At 41.3% G+C, this 15,193-nt stretch overlaps 1 protein-coding gene across 4 annotated transcripts in view; it reads right to left on the reverse strand.

Annotated features, from left to right (window-relative positions):
- The window catches only part of SLC24A2 (solute carrier family 24 member 2), a 287,824-nt gene that overhangs the window by 9,937 nt on the left and 262,694 nt on the right, over positions 1 to 15,193 (reverse strand). For all 4 annotated transcript variants that reach the window (XM_042243477.2, XM_015093243.4, XM_042243475.2 and 1 more), the window contains 2 exons: positions 5,429 to 5,518; positions 2,504 to 2,670 (listed from right to left, as the gene is read on the reverse strand). In XM_042243477.2, the coding sequence (XP_042099411.1) occupies positions 2,504 to 2,670; positions 5,429 to 5,518 (257 nt within the window). The remainder of the gene's footprint in view (positions 1 to 2,503; positions 2,671 to 5,428; positions 5,519 to 15,193) is intronic.

Genomic DNA, 15,193 nt, shown 5'->3' on the forward strand with positions numbered 1-15,193 from the left:
CCTTAATCTCACATAATAGGCAGTTAGTTAAATAGCAAACTGTTAAGTCAATGTAATGTTATATAGCTATTAAAATCATAAACTTAAAATGGTACAGGCAAACGCCCATGATATGATTCTATAAAAAGGATACACATAAAAATAGCAATTTAACTTCAGTAATGAATTAGAGAGGTGTTGGTTTGTATTTATGTTTTATATATGCTTATATGTTGGCTTGTATTATGCTTTATGTGTATTTCTAAATCCTTTACCTTGAGTATGTATCAAGAAGAAAATGCTACCAATATTATGGAGAAACTGTTACACTCTATATTGCTAATAACTTTGTAAATTGGTATAAACTCTTGGAAGAGACCTTTTGGAAAAATATACTACATCAATAGCCATTGAAATATTTATAATCTTTGATCCATTAATATTTCTTTAAAACTTTACCCTAATATGATAATTAAAAGAGATGTTTCATAAAGTTTCATAAAACACTCATGCTATCAGAAAATTGAAAAAATACAAAGGTCCTACTAAAGCGTAATGGTTAAACTGAAAGCAACAAGATGGAATATTTTGAAGCTGTAGAATATTAATTATGAGAGCTATGAAAAAACTTAGAAAAATGGCTGACTTACTACTTTACTCATAGAGGCCTATTCTTTGCTAGGCATAAATGGTTTTAAAATGGAAAAATAAAAGCCCTCCAGCAGAGCAAAACTGATTATTCACTAAGAAAACTTTGTGAACTAGTAAGAGAAAAATGCACAAAAGTTAAATGTTTGGGGGTAGTAGGATTAGGGATGATTTTCTTTAAACCTCCATTTATGTTACAACATATGTATAATTTAAGAACAATGAACAAAAAGCATTTTGTAATTCACTAGAATACTTTTTTTGAGATAAATATATCTCAAAGAACACATAATTTTCCCATGTAAGATTTTCTCTTTATATACTACAGAATATTTTCTTTCTATTTGTACAAGGTATTGACCAAGAAAACTACTTTAAATGTGTGGGCAGTAGAACTGAGAAATGCTGTTTATACCAGGGATGTCCCTCTTTTTAAAAATATGCCTTTTCAGGCGTTCATTCGCTCATCCATCCATCCATCCATCCATTCTACACACATGTGCCAAGCCACTGCCATACATTAGACATTGTATTAGGTTTTGGGGAGTTCTTGTTCTTGGGCAGTTCACAGTCTAGCAGACAGACTGATATACATGACCTTGACAAGACTGTGAGCTACAGATACCCAGAGTGCTTACAGGAGCACGAGCCTCCAGGCCAGGCTTAAAGGAATCAGAAAACCAGGATGCGAGTTGACACTGGAAGGGTAAACTGGAGTTTTCCGGACAGACAAGCAGTGAGGGGTCTCGAGGGAGAGATGCCAGCAAAGGAAGACAGTGTGGTAGGAGAGGGCCCCTGTGAACTCTAAGGTGGTACAGACAGTGAAGCTCAGAGCAGGGGTTCATATTCAGATGGTGCTGGGTTTGAGAGCATAGACTCTGCTCAAATCCCAGCTGTCTCATTACTCGTTGTGTGAACTCTGTGCCCTTCAGTTTCCTTACCTGAAAGGTGGGGATGACGAACGCGCCTCATGTGTGGCTGAGATAGACAAAAATGTATGTACTGCATATGTGGTAGACACTGAATGAAAAAACTATATTTTAGGTAATGGAAAGGATAAAAGAGAACAGTGTTGAACAAGATGTTCAATGAGAAAGATTCATTTTTAATGGTCTTCCAAACTCAAGTGCCAAGAGGCCAGTGCTTCTAGGAACACAAGGATAATATCCTGTCTTATTTTCTCAGGGGACTGCCTTTTGGGGTTACTTTTGAGACTACTTTTACTTTGGACATGTTAAATGAAATGATAGAAATAACAGCTTCTCTCCCCAGTCAGATCCACTTTAGAGATTATTCATATTGAGAATTTCAGCTTGCTTAACTGTAGAAACAGAGCTCATTATCTGACTTTCAAAAAAACCTAGAATATCTTCACCAGCATGGATAAAGAAACGATAACACCAAACCTGCCAGTGTTTCCCAAGGAAGGAGATGGGATGTTTTTTTCCTGGCCTATGTTTTAGTCTGCTTTCCAAATCTCATCTGAGGCTGGTCGGGACTTTAATTAGAATTAGAACATGGGGAAAAAAAATACTGTGAAACTACCAGAGTATCTCAGTCACATATGAATGTTGAATATTCATGACACGTAGCCAATGCCATTTCTTAGGTGAAATTCTCTCAAAGTATTTCCTACAACACCTACTCTCTATGTAAGTATGTGTTTCTCCCTGTCCAAGGATAACTTATTCTTCATGAAGTTCTGTGAAGATAAAAAATGGAGTTGGTGAAACTGAATGATACTATCAGTCTTTTCTTTCTGTTGGTATTGGTTGGTTTTGGGCTCTGAGACTCTGGTCATGACTTCACAAGCTTCTAAGAAGACAAAGACAGTGGTGAAGCTGATGTGACCCTTTATATAATGAGTTCGACTCACCCTACGGTGATGTCAAAAATGTTGCTTCCAACAGAGCTGGACACGGCCATGTCCCCAAGTCCCTTCCGGGCCACTATGACGCTGGTGATCAGGTCAGGGATTGAAGTCCCAGCGGCCAAGATAGTCAGACCCATGATCTCTTCACTAATGCCAATTGTCTCTCCAACCTAAAAGCCATGACAGGGGCAAACAGAGGAATGTTTGAAGTCACAAAACCATGAAGACCACCAACATTTCAATGCAGCTCCCTTTTAATGAATTCTTACTCTGTGCTGTGCTGGGTGTGGAGATAATAACAATGAATAAGCCACAGTCGTTGACAGAAAGATTTATATTTGAATGATACTCAGACCCAAGAGATCAGGAATGTTCACACAAGGATTAAACAGGTAATCTGAAAAAAGAGCTACAGAAGACTAGAATGCAGCCTCTATTTGATTTTTTATCAAGACCAGGCAGGGGAAGCAGAAGATCAGAGTTATAAATGCCAATTGGTCATTGGCCTCATGGGCCAGTGCCTGACAATGGCACCAGATCATGTAGCAAATGTGCCCCTTAATTTATGATTGAAGATTAAGAATTGATACCCAGTGTCCCCATTTTCCCTTAACGTCTCCTATTGTCTATAACCCACTCTTAAACATTTTTGGGTTGTACCATTTCCACAGAAAACTTGATTTTGGATGTTTTGGGGTTTGGTAACATAGGATTGTAAGTCAGCAAGGCAGCTATGGAGAAAGCAACAGTTAGGAAATCAGAGGACCTTGGTCCAAGGTCTGGCTCTGGCATTTATTAAGTACTTGACTTAGTGCTAACTGGACCAATTGGGCAATGTCTTTGATCCTCAATTTCTTTCTTTTTCTTCCAGTTTTATTGAGACGTAATTGACATATAGCTCATGTAGATGTCACTTGCTAATGGAGAGCAGTGAACCACGAGGGCAGGTATACCAGTTCAGTTCCCTAGGCTCTGGGGCGGTGTGACCGTCAAATAAAAACAGCTCCCAACTATGCTTTTAAGCTAGTGGGAACCAGCTATTATTGGCAAAACTGTGCATAACAAATAGTTGAGCACTAAATGGTGCACTTCCTATCATTTATAGCTTTTATAGGTCAAAGGTGCAAATGATAGAATTAGTGCTACAGACTTATAACAGAATCTGCTATTTGATCAGCTGTCTGGATGTTTTGAAAGAGAAAAGCATTTCTTTGGTGAAAAGAAAGAGAAATGTCTCATTCATTATTGGCAAATAAGGCTTCTCTTTGTGCATTCTATATTTCTGGGCTTTTTTTTTTTTTTTGATATTTGTAATTGTTCCAGGGATTGTGCTTGTATTTTTCTACAAGAGAATGAAAAGAGAATAAGATTGTGGAATTAAGATAATCATTAAAAAGTAAAGAAAAAGATGGAAGCTTGTAGGATGATATTTTTGAGGAAGGCTAAAGAAAAATATCTAGGCACAATATATTCCAGTAAGTGAAAAAAAATCACTTTTTTTTTTCTTTATCTGTACATGTAATTATTATGGAAGGCCATGATATATGTTATAAATGGCAAACATTCATAGCCTGGAAATCTGGAGGCTGAGAAACAGCTTTTTAACTTTTTTTAACAGGTATACTCAGTCGTGTCCGACTCTTTGCGACCTGGCGGACTGTAGCCCGCCAGGCTCCTCTGTCCATGGGATTTCCCAGGTGAGAATACTGGAGTGGGTTACTGTTTCTTTCTCCAGGGGATCTTCTCGACCCAGGGATTGAAACTTCTGCGGTGATTTCTGTTGGATATTGTTAGCAAACGTCTCTCCGTGAATGTAGAAAATAATGACTTGGGGGCAAAGAGAATGTCTTCACGGGGCTAGTGATTTTTGGAAATATTGAGGAAGAGTAATCTGAAGTCATTGTCAGTCAAATAACTGTGATAGGAATAATATGAAATACGTTGTAGGAATAATGCTTGGTTTATCAGCCAATATTTTCAGTGGATTTTGTTAGTGATGCCATATGTTCTTTCTAAAAACAATTAAGGTATAATTTCCATACAGGAAAATTCACCCTTTTAAAAAAAGCATATGGTTTTGTGAGTTTTGACAAATATATGCAATCCTGTTTCTCCACACCCTCATCAATAAATGGTATTGTCTGTCTTTTTGGTTGTAGTTGTCCTAATGGTTGTGAAGTGGTATCTTATGATTATTTGTAAACAACTTTAATTAGCTGTAAGCTTAACTCTTTAATCTGTAAACTGCGGATAATAATCTTACCTCCCCCACAGGATTTATACCCATGTAGAAGGACAAAGGGAGGTGAATTGTCCATATTCAGGTAGTACCCATGCAGTCAATAATGGTAACTGTTAGTACCTCTGAGAACCGAAGACTGAACACAAGACCTTTGCATCTCATTTTTCCTTTCATGTGTTACAACAAACAATTCCTGAGAGTTTATTCTGGTGATGGCGTTACAATTGGCATTGAGTTAGAAGTAGTAAAAGTGAAATACATCATTGTTTTTTGTAAATTCAGGCTCAAGGAAGAGACCATTTTGTCTCCACGTCTTTTCCTAAGAGCCAGTTTGATGAGAACGTGAGGTGAGTGGGTGTCCAAGTGAAAGGAAGTGCCGCAGAGCTAGGCAAAACCCTGACATTCCTCCAGGCCCAGGCTGGCCTGGTTTCAGGCTGCAGAGGGCAAGTTGTGGACAGGCTTGCGTTTCCTCCACACAGCTGTCTGGGGCTATGCCAACTTGATTCCACCCTACAGAGAAAGGCCAGGAGATGCGGGAAAGTTAAGTGGAGTAAATTCCTCTAGTCCTGGAATATGTATGTCAGCTGCTATACCGTTGTGCCAGTTTCAGAAAGCAAACACACTGATGAGCCACCTGGCAACCAAGAGAAAAGCCAGGCAGATGTGTGTACTTCTCAAGGTCTTACCTGATGTGCCCACCAGACCATCAAGTAAGAGAAGACGGCGATCCAGGAGATGGAGCCGAAAAACGTGATGGGAAAAAACTTCCTTGATGACTGCAAGAGAACCAGGAAGAGGGGAGAGTGTGAGTACTAACCGAGGTGATCTGTCATCCTGGTGAAAAGTGAAAGTGTTAGTTCTCAGTCATCTCCAACTCTTTGCAACCCCCATGGACTGAAGCTTGCCAGGCTCCTCTGTCTAGAGGATTCTCCAGGCAAGGATACTAGAGTGGATTGCCATTCCCTTCTCCAGGGGACCTTCCCGACCCAGGGATCGAACCCAGGTCTCCTGCATTGCAGGCAGATTCTTTACCATCTGAGGCACTAGGGAAGCCCCATCAGTAACCCTTGGTCGAGCTGGGACATTAAGATTTCTCTCGGGAATGTGAAATTGGTTGAAGCCAAGCCATCATAAAACTGGCTGCTGAGATGGGAAGTCTTTTTTTTTTAAATTTATTTTTAATTGGATGGTACTGTGTTACAGTGTTGTTGGTTTCTGCCATACAACAACATAAATCAGCTGTCAGTATACATATATCTCCTCCCTCTTGAACTTCTCCCCCATTCTACCCCTCTAGGTTGTCACAGAGCACCGGGCTGAGCTGCCTGTGTTATACAGCAGCTTCCCACTAGCTATCTGTTTTACATATGGTGATGTATATGTGTTAATGTAACTCTCAGTTCGTCCCACCTGAGAAGGCAGTCTTTTGCAGAGAAGGTCTGTTCCTACTGCTGGGTGCTCAGATGCTCTCTGTTCCTGCCCTTTCCCAAGGCTTGGCTTCTCAACCTTGCCTTCAACCCCTCGGTACTCCACATCCCCCCTCCTTCACCTGCTCCCTTTTCTATCTCCTTTTCAAGTTCATGAGAATCAGTCTCTATTGCTTTGACTCATGTATCCTAATAATAATCCATCTGCCAGAAAGCCTATGGGATTCATTACATTTAACAAGAAAGCTCAATAGTTTCAAAAACAAATGGGCTCATTTTACAGCCCCACGAATTATGAGGAAAAGCCACAGAGAAGAAGCTATCACCACAATTAACACAGGTTCCCGAGGATGGCCAGTCCCTCAGATACTGGAGCCATAAAGGAGCAGATGCCCACTCGTGCTGCTTCTTCGGGAGTCGCAGAGTAGACACTCTTGGGAATGTTTTCTTTCCTGTTCTCTACCTTTAACTACGTAATGTCCAACTACGGAATTGGGCTTTTAGCCCTAGGCTTCGTGCAATCTCAGGCTTACAGGATGAGCACTTTTCAAATTTCTTTCAAACGTCAACCCAAATCAGATACGCAAAATGCAATGTTTCTTATCGATCCCACTACAGGGAAATCCATCCTTGCATTGGATGGTAGTGGTGTCTTACTGATGCTCTTTTTGCAGATTGGGATCCTTTAAAACATGCTCAGAAAGCATAATATTCTTAGAGAGTCACTTATTATTGCCAAACACTTTTTATTTCAAAGCTTTCCACTTTTAGAGACAATCTTAGTTTTTGCTTTGATAATACCGTCCAATTCTGCCCAGAGAAATGAATGTAGTTGACTTGAATGAATGCTATCTCACTTGTCTGAAGGGCTGACCTTGGGCAGTCACACAGAACACTTCTGCCACAGCTTTTGAGAGCTTCATTAAAAGCAAAAGATAAACCTGTATACGGTAATCTTTTGAATATCAATAATGACGAACGCAGTTTTATCGCTCCAAACAGGCTTGTGTTCTCTCTACTAATTTCAAGTTTTTAATACATGTTTTCATTATCATTTACACGGTTCTGTTAAATTTCACAATAATCATTTTCTTTCTTTCAATGGCTGTGGCTTTTCTTGGGCCACTCGTTAGTATGGATGTCTGTAAGACCAGTGGGGTTGATTCAACTGGGGAAAACCATCAGACCCCAGTAAGCAGCCACAACCTTATTCTTAAATGTTTCCCCTGAAACATTTGGCTGAAATATTTTCACATTTCAGACTCAGACTCTTTCTGAGGAGCTGAGTACTATATAATGGGTTATGGGAAAAAAGTAATCAATTTTCAAAGTGGAGGTTGAGACAGTTACTTTGAAAGCAGATTCCTTTTTTAAAGAAATGTGTTTATATATTTATTTATTTGGCTGCCCTGGGTCTGAGTTGTGGCACGCAGGATCTTTAGTTGTAGCACGTAGGTTCTTTGTTCCCTGTTAGTTGCTCAGCTGTGTTTGACTCTTTGTGACCCTGTGGACTGTAGTCTGCCAGGCTTCTCTGTCCAGGCAAGAATACTGGAGTGGGTAGCCATTCCCCTTCTCCAGGGGATCTTCCTGACCCAGGGACTGAACCTGGGTCTCCTGTATTGCAGGCGGATACTTTATCATCTGAGCCCAGACCAGGGACCAAACCTGGGCCTCCTGCACTGGGAGCACAGACTTAGCCACTGGACCACCATAAAAGTCCAAACAGCGAATTCCTTTAAAGCAAGGAGTGCAGCTCCAGCTGGAGATGGGATTCTCTGAGCCTTGGAATCGCCAGTGCCAAGTTTTCCCATGCAAGGCATTTAGCTGATTAGAGTCTCCATTCTTTTCCTCTGGTCACAAGTCACTGTTTCAGGACCCAGGTGTAATGAGCGTTTCATCTCCCACGGCCACGCTGTGCCACAGGGAAGAGAAGGCCCCTCTTGTGATGTGGGACCACAAGTGTGGTTTGAGCAGCAGCCTGTCTCTGGCTTGATTCTGAACACCCTGGGAGGATACGGAGTATCATCTCCACACTTTGTAACATGGCACATGGACTGGATATCCTGGGAGAGTCCTCATTTCATAGACTGTCCCTTTCCAGGTTAGTTAACATACTAAGTATGTAAATATTATTATTATTTAAGTTTTTGTACAGTTGCATATCTGTTCATTGATATCGTGTCACAAGTCAGAATCAAATTATTTCAACATATTTCTCATCCAAAAAATATCCCTGAACCATAAAACATTTTCGGTCAAGAGGCAGAAAATAAATAATTGGATTAAAGATTTAAAGGAGCCAAGTTCAAATCAATGTATTAGTGGAAACCTCTCTAATACAAAACTTGATGCTTCAGTTCAGTTCATCTCAGCTCAGTTCAGTCGCTCAGTTGTGTCTGACTTTTCACGACCCCATGAACCTCAGCACGCCAGGCCTCCCTGTCCATCGCCAACTCACGGAGTTCACCAAAACTCATGTCTGTTGAGTCAGTGATGCCATCCAATCACCTCATCCTCTGTCGTCCCCTTCTCCTCCTGCCCTCAATCTTTCCCAGCATCAGGGTCTTTTCAAATGAGCAGCTCTTCGCATCAGGTGGCCAAAGTATTGGAGTTTCAGCTTCAACATCAGTCCTTCAATGAACATCCAGGACTGATCTCCTTTAGGATGGACTGGTTGGAGCTCCTTGCAGTCCCAAGGGACTCTCAAAAATCTTCTCCAACACCACAGTTCAAAAGTATCAATTCTTTATTTATAAAGCACTCAGCTTTATAAATCTTTATAGTCCAACTCTCACATCTATACATGACTACTGGAAAAACCATAGCCTTGACTAGATGGACTTTTGTTGACAAAGTTATGTCTCAGTTTTAATATGCTGTCTAGGTTGGTCATAACTTTCCTTCCAAGGAGTAAGCGTCTTAATTTCATGGCTGCAATCACCATCTGCAGTGATTTTGGAGCCCCCCAAAATAAAGTCAGCCACTGTTTCCCCATCTATTTGCCATGAAGTGATGGGACCAGATGCCATGATCTTAGTCTTCTGAATATTAAGCTTTATGCCAACTTTTTCACTCTCCTCTTTCACTTTCATCAAGAGGTTCTTTAGTTCTTCTTCACTTTTCTGCCATAAGGGTGGTGTCATCTGCATATCTGAGGTTATCGATAGTTCTCCCGGCAATCTTGATTCCAGCTTGTGCTTCATCCAGCCCAGCGTTTCTCATGATGTACTCTGCATAAAGTTAAATAAGCAGGGTGACAATATACAGCCTTGACATACTCCTTTTCCTATTTGGAACCAGTCTGTTGTTCCATGTCCAGTTCTAACTGTTGCTTCCTGACCTGCATACAGGTTTCTCAAGAGGCAGATCAGGTGGTCTGGTATTCCCATCTCTTTCAGAATTTTCCACAGTTTATTGTGATCCACACAGTCAAAGGCTTTGGTATAGTCAATAAAGCAGAAAGAGATGTTTTTCTGGAATTCCTTGCTTTTTCGATGATCCAGCAGATGCTGGTAGTTTGATTTCTGGTTCCTCTGCCTTTTCTAAAGCCAGCTTGCACATCTGGAAGTTCATGGTTCACATATTGCTGAAGCCTGGCTTGGAGAATTTTAAGCATTACTTTACCAGCATGTGAGATGAGTGCAATTGTGCGGTAGTCTGAGCATTCTTTGACATTGCCTTTCTTTGGGATTGGAATGAAAACTGACCTTTTCCAGGCCTGTGGCCACTGCTGAGTTTTCCAAATTTGCTGGCATATTGAATGCAGCACTTTCACAGCATCATCTTTTACAAGTCTTAATCAAGAAGCTAACTAGTAATTATTGGACATATAAATGTACCTAGTGTTGGATTAGGGGCTCATTGAAAAAAAAATTAAAAATAATTTTTCTTTGTAAAATTTCAGGTCTTCATCCTTAACTAGGGTTAGGAAAAGTCTGGGCACCTACTCTGTACCTAGATCTTGAACTAGACATGAAATTTAAATCTAGGTCTGTCTGACTCTATATAGCACATATTCTTAGATGTTAGGAATCCAGGTTATACTCATTCCTGAAGAAAAGACAGGGCCAATAATGCTGAAAATATACCCAGCTTTAGACACTTAATGATCATTATCATCATAATACTAGCTTGTGCTCTGAATGTCAGAAAATAAAGAACATCAGGGAAATACAGACTAGCATTCCAGCTGTACGACCATCTGCCTCACCCAGCCTCCCATACAGTTCTTTCTTTGGAAGCATCAACTTTTCATGCATCAGCAGTTTGGTTAAGTGTTTCTGGACCATCAAAGTACCTTATCATTTCCAATTTCACAGCCCAGGTAATTCCTTCTTTCATTTTTTTCTGGATTAGTCCCCTTCTTTGGACTCTATGGTCTCATTCCAGTTCTCACTGCCCAGTAGAACCTGTACAGTTATTTAGTTACCAGTCTCATTGGAAGGCTTCCCTGGTGGCTCAGTGGGTAAAAGAATCTGCCTGCAATGCTGGAGACCTGGGTTCGATCCCTGGGTTGGGAAGATCCCCTGGAGAAGGGAATGGAAACCCACTCCAGTGTTCTTGCCTGGAGAATCCCTTGGGCAGAGATTGGACTGGCAGGCTGCAGTCCACAGGGTCACACAGAGTTGGACACAACTGAGCAACTAACACTTAACACTCATTGCAAGGAAGACAGAGCTCTTCAAGCCAAGGTCTGATGTGTCAATTTATGGTTAGTAATGGTGGCTTATTCTGACATCTGCTGGGATGGGCCTCACACCAATTAGCAGAAAGCAAATTGTGTCCATGTGCTGGCCGGCACATGTGTCCATTTTGTTCCCAATGTAATGGTTTACTTGTATAATTGATAGCTAATGTTCTCATTAGAAGTTTTTAGTACATCAGAATGATACTTTCTTGGCTTAGAAAACATTGCTGGACATTAGCTGGTGGCACAAATTGGCCATCTACTTATTTAAATTAAAAAAATATTCTCCGAGCATCTCCTCTGTGCAAGGCTCCGGGGCATACATGTTTAACAAAGTTCTTCAAAGCAATCCTGTTAAAGATTGAAAGTATGGTCTCTGGATCACTATGACCAGTAGTAATCCTTGCTCATCAATTACCAGCAATGTGCCCTGAGACAAATTATTTCATCTCTCTATGTCTCGGTTTCTGTAAAATGAGGGGAATAACAATATCTAGTTGTACTGAGGATTTCATGCACATGGAATGTCTAGCAAACTCTGTGCATGGAACAAGTGCTCAGATAGTACTGGGAGTTGTTATTAGACAATATTAACCTCAATTTGATTTTTAAGAGATGAAAAAACTGAAACTCAGGGAGGTGAAAATGATCACAGACATCTGGCCTAGAGTCTTGGCTTTGCTTCTTATTAGCTGGTCTTGCTTGGACAGGTCACTCAAACTCTCAGGGTCTCAATCACTCCATCCTTGCTAGAACCATCCTTGGTTCATAGCAGACACATAATAAATACTTGGTGAATGGACTAATGCATGACAGAAACTGCAAAATCCTGGGTGAGTTCTAAGTACCTTCCTAGATCTGATGGGTCATGTTTTGATATCTCATGCATTCCTGTTTTGGAAGAACACCCATCCTAGGCCATGAGAAAATGTAACTTTGGGGGGTCTTTGTTTCCTTTATTATTTTCAATTTTCATCAAAGACATTAAGGTTGCAGTTCAGTTCCTGGACTTTTAAAACAAAGCCACTAATTTAAGAAAACTAAATGTGAAACCCACACTAATTATCTGAGCTGAAAGTATGCATAATTCAGCAAACACTGTCATACAATTTGCATATAAATGAAGTGGAAATAAAAACAAGTAGGGGTACAATTTACTCTGAAACTAGATGTGTATACATTAAAAAAAATCCTGTTTTCATTGTAACTATTGTCAAGGTTTGGGATGTTCATCTCCATGGGTAAGTCAAAAACAACTCAGGAGGCAGAGCTACCAGGCTCTGAGGAGCAGCAAGTGTCTTTTCTCTCCTTGGGTAATTTTTCAAGAGGCCCTGTGGCAGGACATGAGGACAGTGGCAGACTGAAAAAAATGGCCACATCACATTACAATTCCTCCCATGGAGAGATGAGGTCTGTTTCCCAAGCCTTTGAATCTGGGCTGGCCTTAGGCCTTGCTCTGACCAAGAGCATGTGGTAGAAATGACAGCATGCAGACGCTAAACTAGATCTTTGTGGCTTTGTGGCTTTCATTCTCACTGCTCTTGGAACTTAGCCGTCATGTGCATAAGCCCAGGCTAGACTGCTCAAGGACAGAAGACCATGCGGAACAGAAGCAAGGTGTTCCAGCTGACATACCAGCCTCCAGCTGTGTAAGTGAGCAGTAGAACTGTCAGGCCTAGCCTCAGCGGCGTTGCCAACTCGGAGGATTATGGGCTAAAAGAATACTTGTTGTTTTAAGTCACTAAGTTTTGGGATGTTATACAACAAAAGCTAACTTATGCAAGATCAAACCTAATGAAACTCTCCTGAGCTGAGCATGGGCAAGAAGCTGCTTACTGGCCTTTGTACCAACCAGCATGCTTTTTTTGTTTGGCATTCCATATATGTAGAGAATGACCATGTAACTCAAGCAAGTATGCTCCGAGAGTAAACTGGGGCTATTGCATCGATGGTTATCTATGTTTTCCTGAATCGCAGAATGTTACAGTTGGCCAGAAATCTAGAGATCTTCCTCCACTGCTGTATTTCACAAAGGAGGAAATATGAGGTTGAGATTTGAGATGTGACTTTCCCATGATTGCACAATGCGTGTGTCATGTGGGAAAAACCACTAAAATCAACATGGTAGCATGAGAATGCTCCAGAGTCAGGAGACCTGCGTTTGAGTCTAGTTGCTCTCACTAGTAAGGCTGTACAATCTTGCCCTTTTGTTCTATAGGGACGTGCTTTGTTCCTTTACTGAGTTTAGAGCAACTTAAAAATAGGAATTGTGGGACTTCCCTGGAGGCCCAGTGGTTAAGACTGCACTTCCAATGCAGGGGATGTGAGTTTGATCCCTGGTTGGGAAACTAAGACCCCACATGCCAGTGTGGTGTGGCCAAAACATTTGAAAAAAAAAAAAAAAAAGAGGAGTTGTGACTGATGTGACTTTATGTCTCTTTTAGGGCATAAAGCCTGATGCCTGGCATATAATATGTGTTCAATAGAGATTTGCTGAGGAAATCTACAAACACCCAAGGTTCTATCTAAGAGCCTCATTTCTGCTTGGAACAGCACATGGTATACTCAGAAAAAGACAGAAGAAAACCCAGTCCACACAGCAATGGCCCTCAGGGGTACAGTGAGGGAAAATCGCACCGGCTACCCCAGCATGTGCTGTGGGGGCTGGCTCCCGTGGGGTACTGCTCAGCGAATGACCTGTCAGCAGCACCGCATGGGGAGCATCCTGCTCAGCTGCATCTGCTTGCTTTGCACCCTGGGGATTACGGCATCGGCCAGGGCAGGTCTAACTATAGCCATGGTGGAGTCCTGTTTGTGATCCAGGAGTCCCTGGTTGAGAACACTGATCTTCCCTAACAGCTTCCTTGACTTGGATCACAGAGGGAATGAGTAACTCTGCCAGCTTTTGCTCTGAGGCCCACCCAGCCCTGAGGTTGCAGGACCGTGAGTCGCTGGCAACCTCCTCCCACTCCTGCATGTCCTTCTGATGGCTCCAGCGGTTGTACACTGACATTGATCACTTTTTTCTTTAAAAGTTATTTTAAAATTATTATTAAATTTAAAAATTGATGTAGAATTGATTTACAATATCATGTTTCAAGTGTACAGTACAGTGATTCAGTCCTATATATATATACACACACTATATGGATATATTCTTCAGATTCTTTTCCCTTACAGGTTATTATAAGACACTGAGTCTAGGTCTCTGTGCTGTACCATAGGTCCATGTTGGTTATTTACTCTATAACATTGATCAGTCTTATTAGTGAACCAGGCCCTTCTGCCCTGGGCCATATCACACTAGACCTGCTGTGGGGATTTAGAAAACCCTGTCTGTCTCCCTCATTTTCCTCCCTGAGCTAAGCAAAAGCATCGAGCTAAACAGCAGAGCAGTGGTGACAGAGAGAGAGGGGGAGAGAGAGGAATGAGTGAGTGAGCGCATGTGAGCATGTACATCTCAGAAATGTCCTTGTGATGGGAGCCAAGAAGAAACTGAATGCATTCCAGCTATTTGGCTGCAGGTTTCCAGGAAGCCAGGCCTTTGTATAGAGCAGATGCTCTGTAACAGCATCTTGAACAAAGAAACCTAGATAGTGCTTTAAATGAGCCACACCCGCCACATTCACCCTTTCCTAGCAAACGTCTAATGCCAGGGGCCTCTACGTGAGGGGTCATTCCTGGCCTGTACTTGATAAGACAAGGCTCTCTGTCAGGTTGGCTTATTTCTGGGTCAGAACAGAGTAATGAGACAGGATGTTTCTCCAGTCTTTTTCAAATGAGGAAAGTGGGATCATCGTGGGGCTTTTGAAGAAGGATGCTAAATTATGCTGGATGTTATTGCAGTATTCTATTCCAAATGCTTTTAGAAATGTTTTCGTATTTTCACCTTCTGGCACCAAGAAATGTGAGGAAGAGCCCAAGCTGTGTGGTCACATGGGCCTGGGGGTGAATCTCAGCTCCACGCCCTAGGAAGTGACCAGGTGTGAGCTAGTTAACTCCTTTTGCCTAAGTTTCTTTCTACTTATGCCTATATATATATAAAATTAGTAGATATATACTTTTGTTGAATGAGTACATGTGTGAAGGCCCATAATAAAAAAGCAGAGCTGTTTCTCTTTATTTCTTTATTTGTCATTAGTTCTTTCACCTTTTGAGGCAGTGGCCCAAGAACCCAGTTTGACAACACGGCAGGGGATGTTCTTTTAAGCTGATCTACATTCAGACTGTACTTTGCTGATTATAAGATGGTACTGTGTTCATAGCACCCAGTACACAATCGTGGAAGATAATAATATTGATTATGGTAATGATAATCCTGGAGGGAGCAGATCAGA

The sequence above is a fragment of the Ovis aries genome, chromosome 2 (assembly GCF_016772045.2).
Source record: "Ovis aries strain OAR_USU_Benz2616 breed Rambouillet chromosome 2, ARS-UI_Ramb_v3.0, whole genome shotgun sequence".
NCBI classification, from domain to species: Eukaryota; Metazoa; Chordata; class Mammalia; order Artiodactyla; family Bovidae; genus Ovis; species Ovis aries.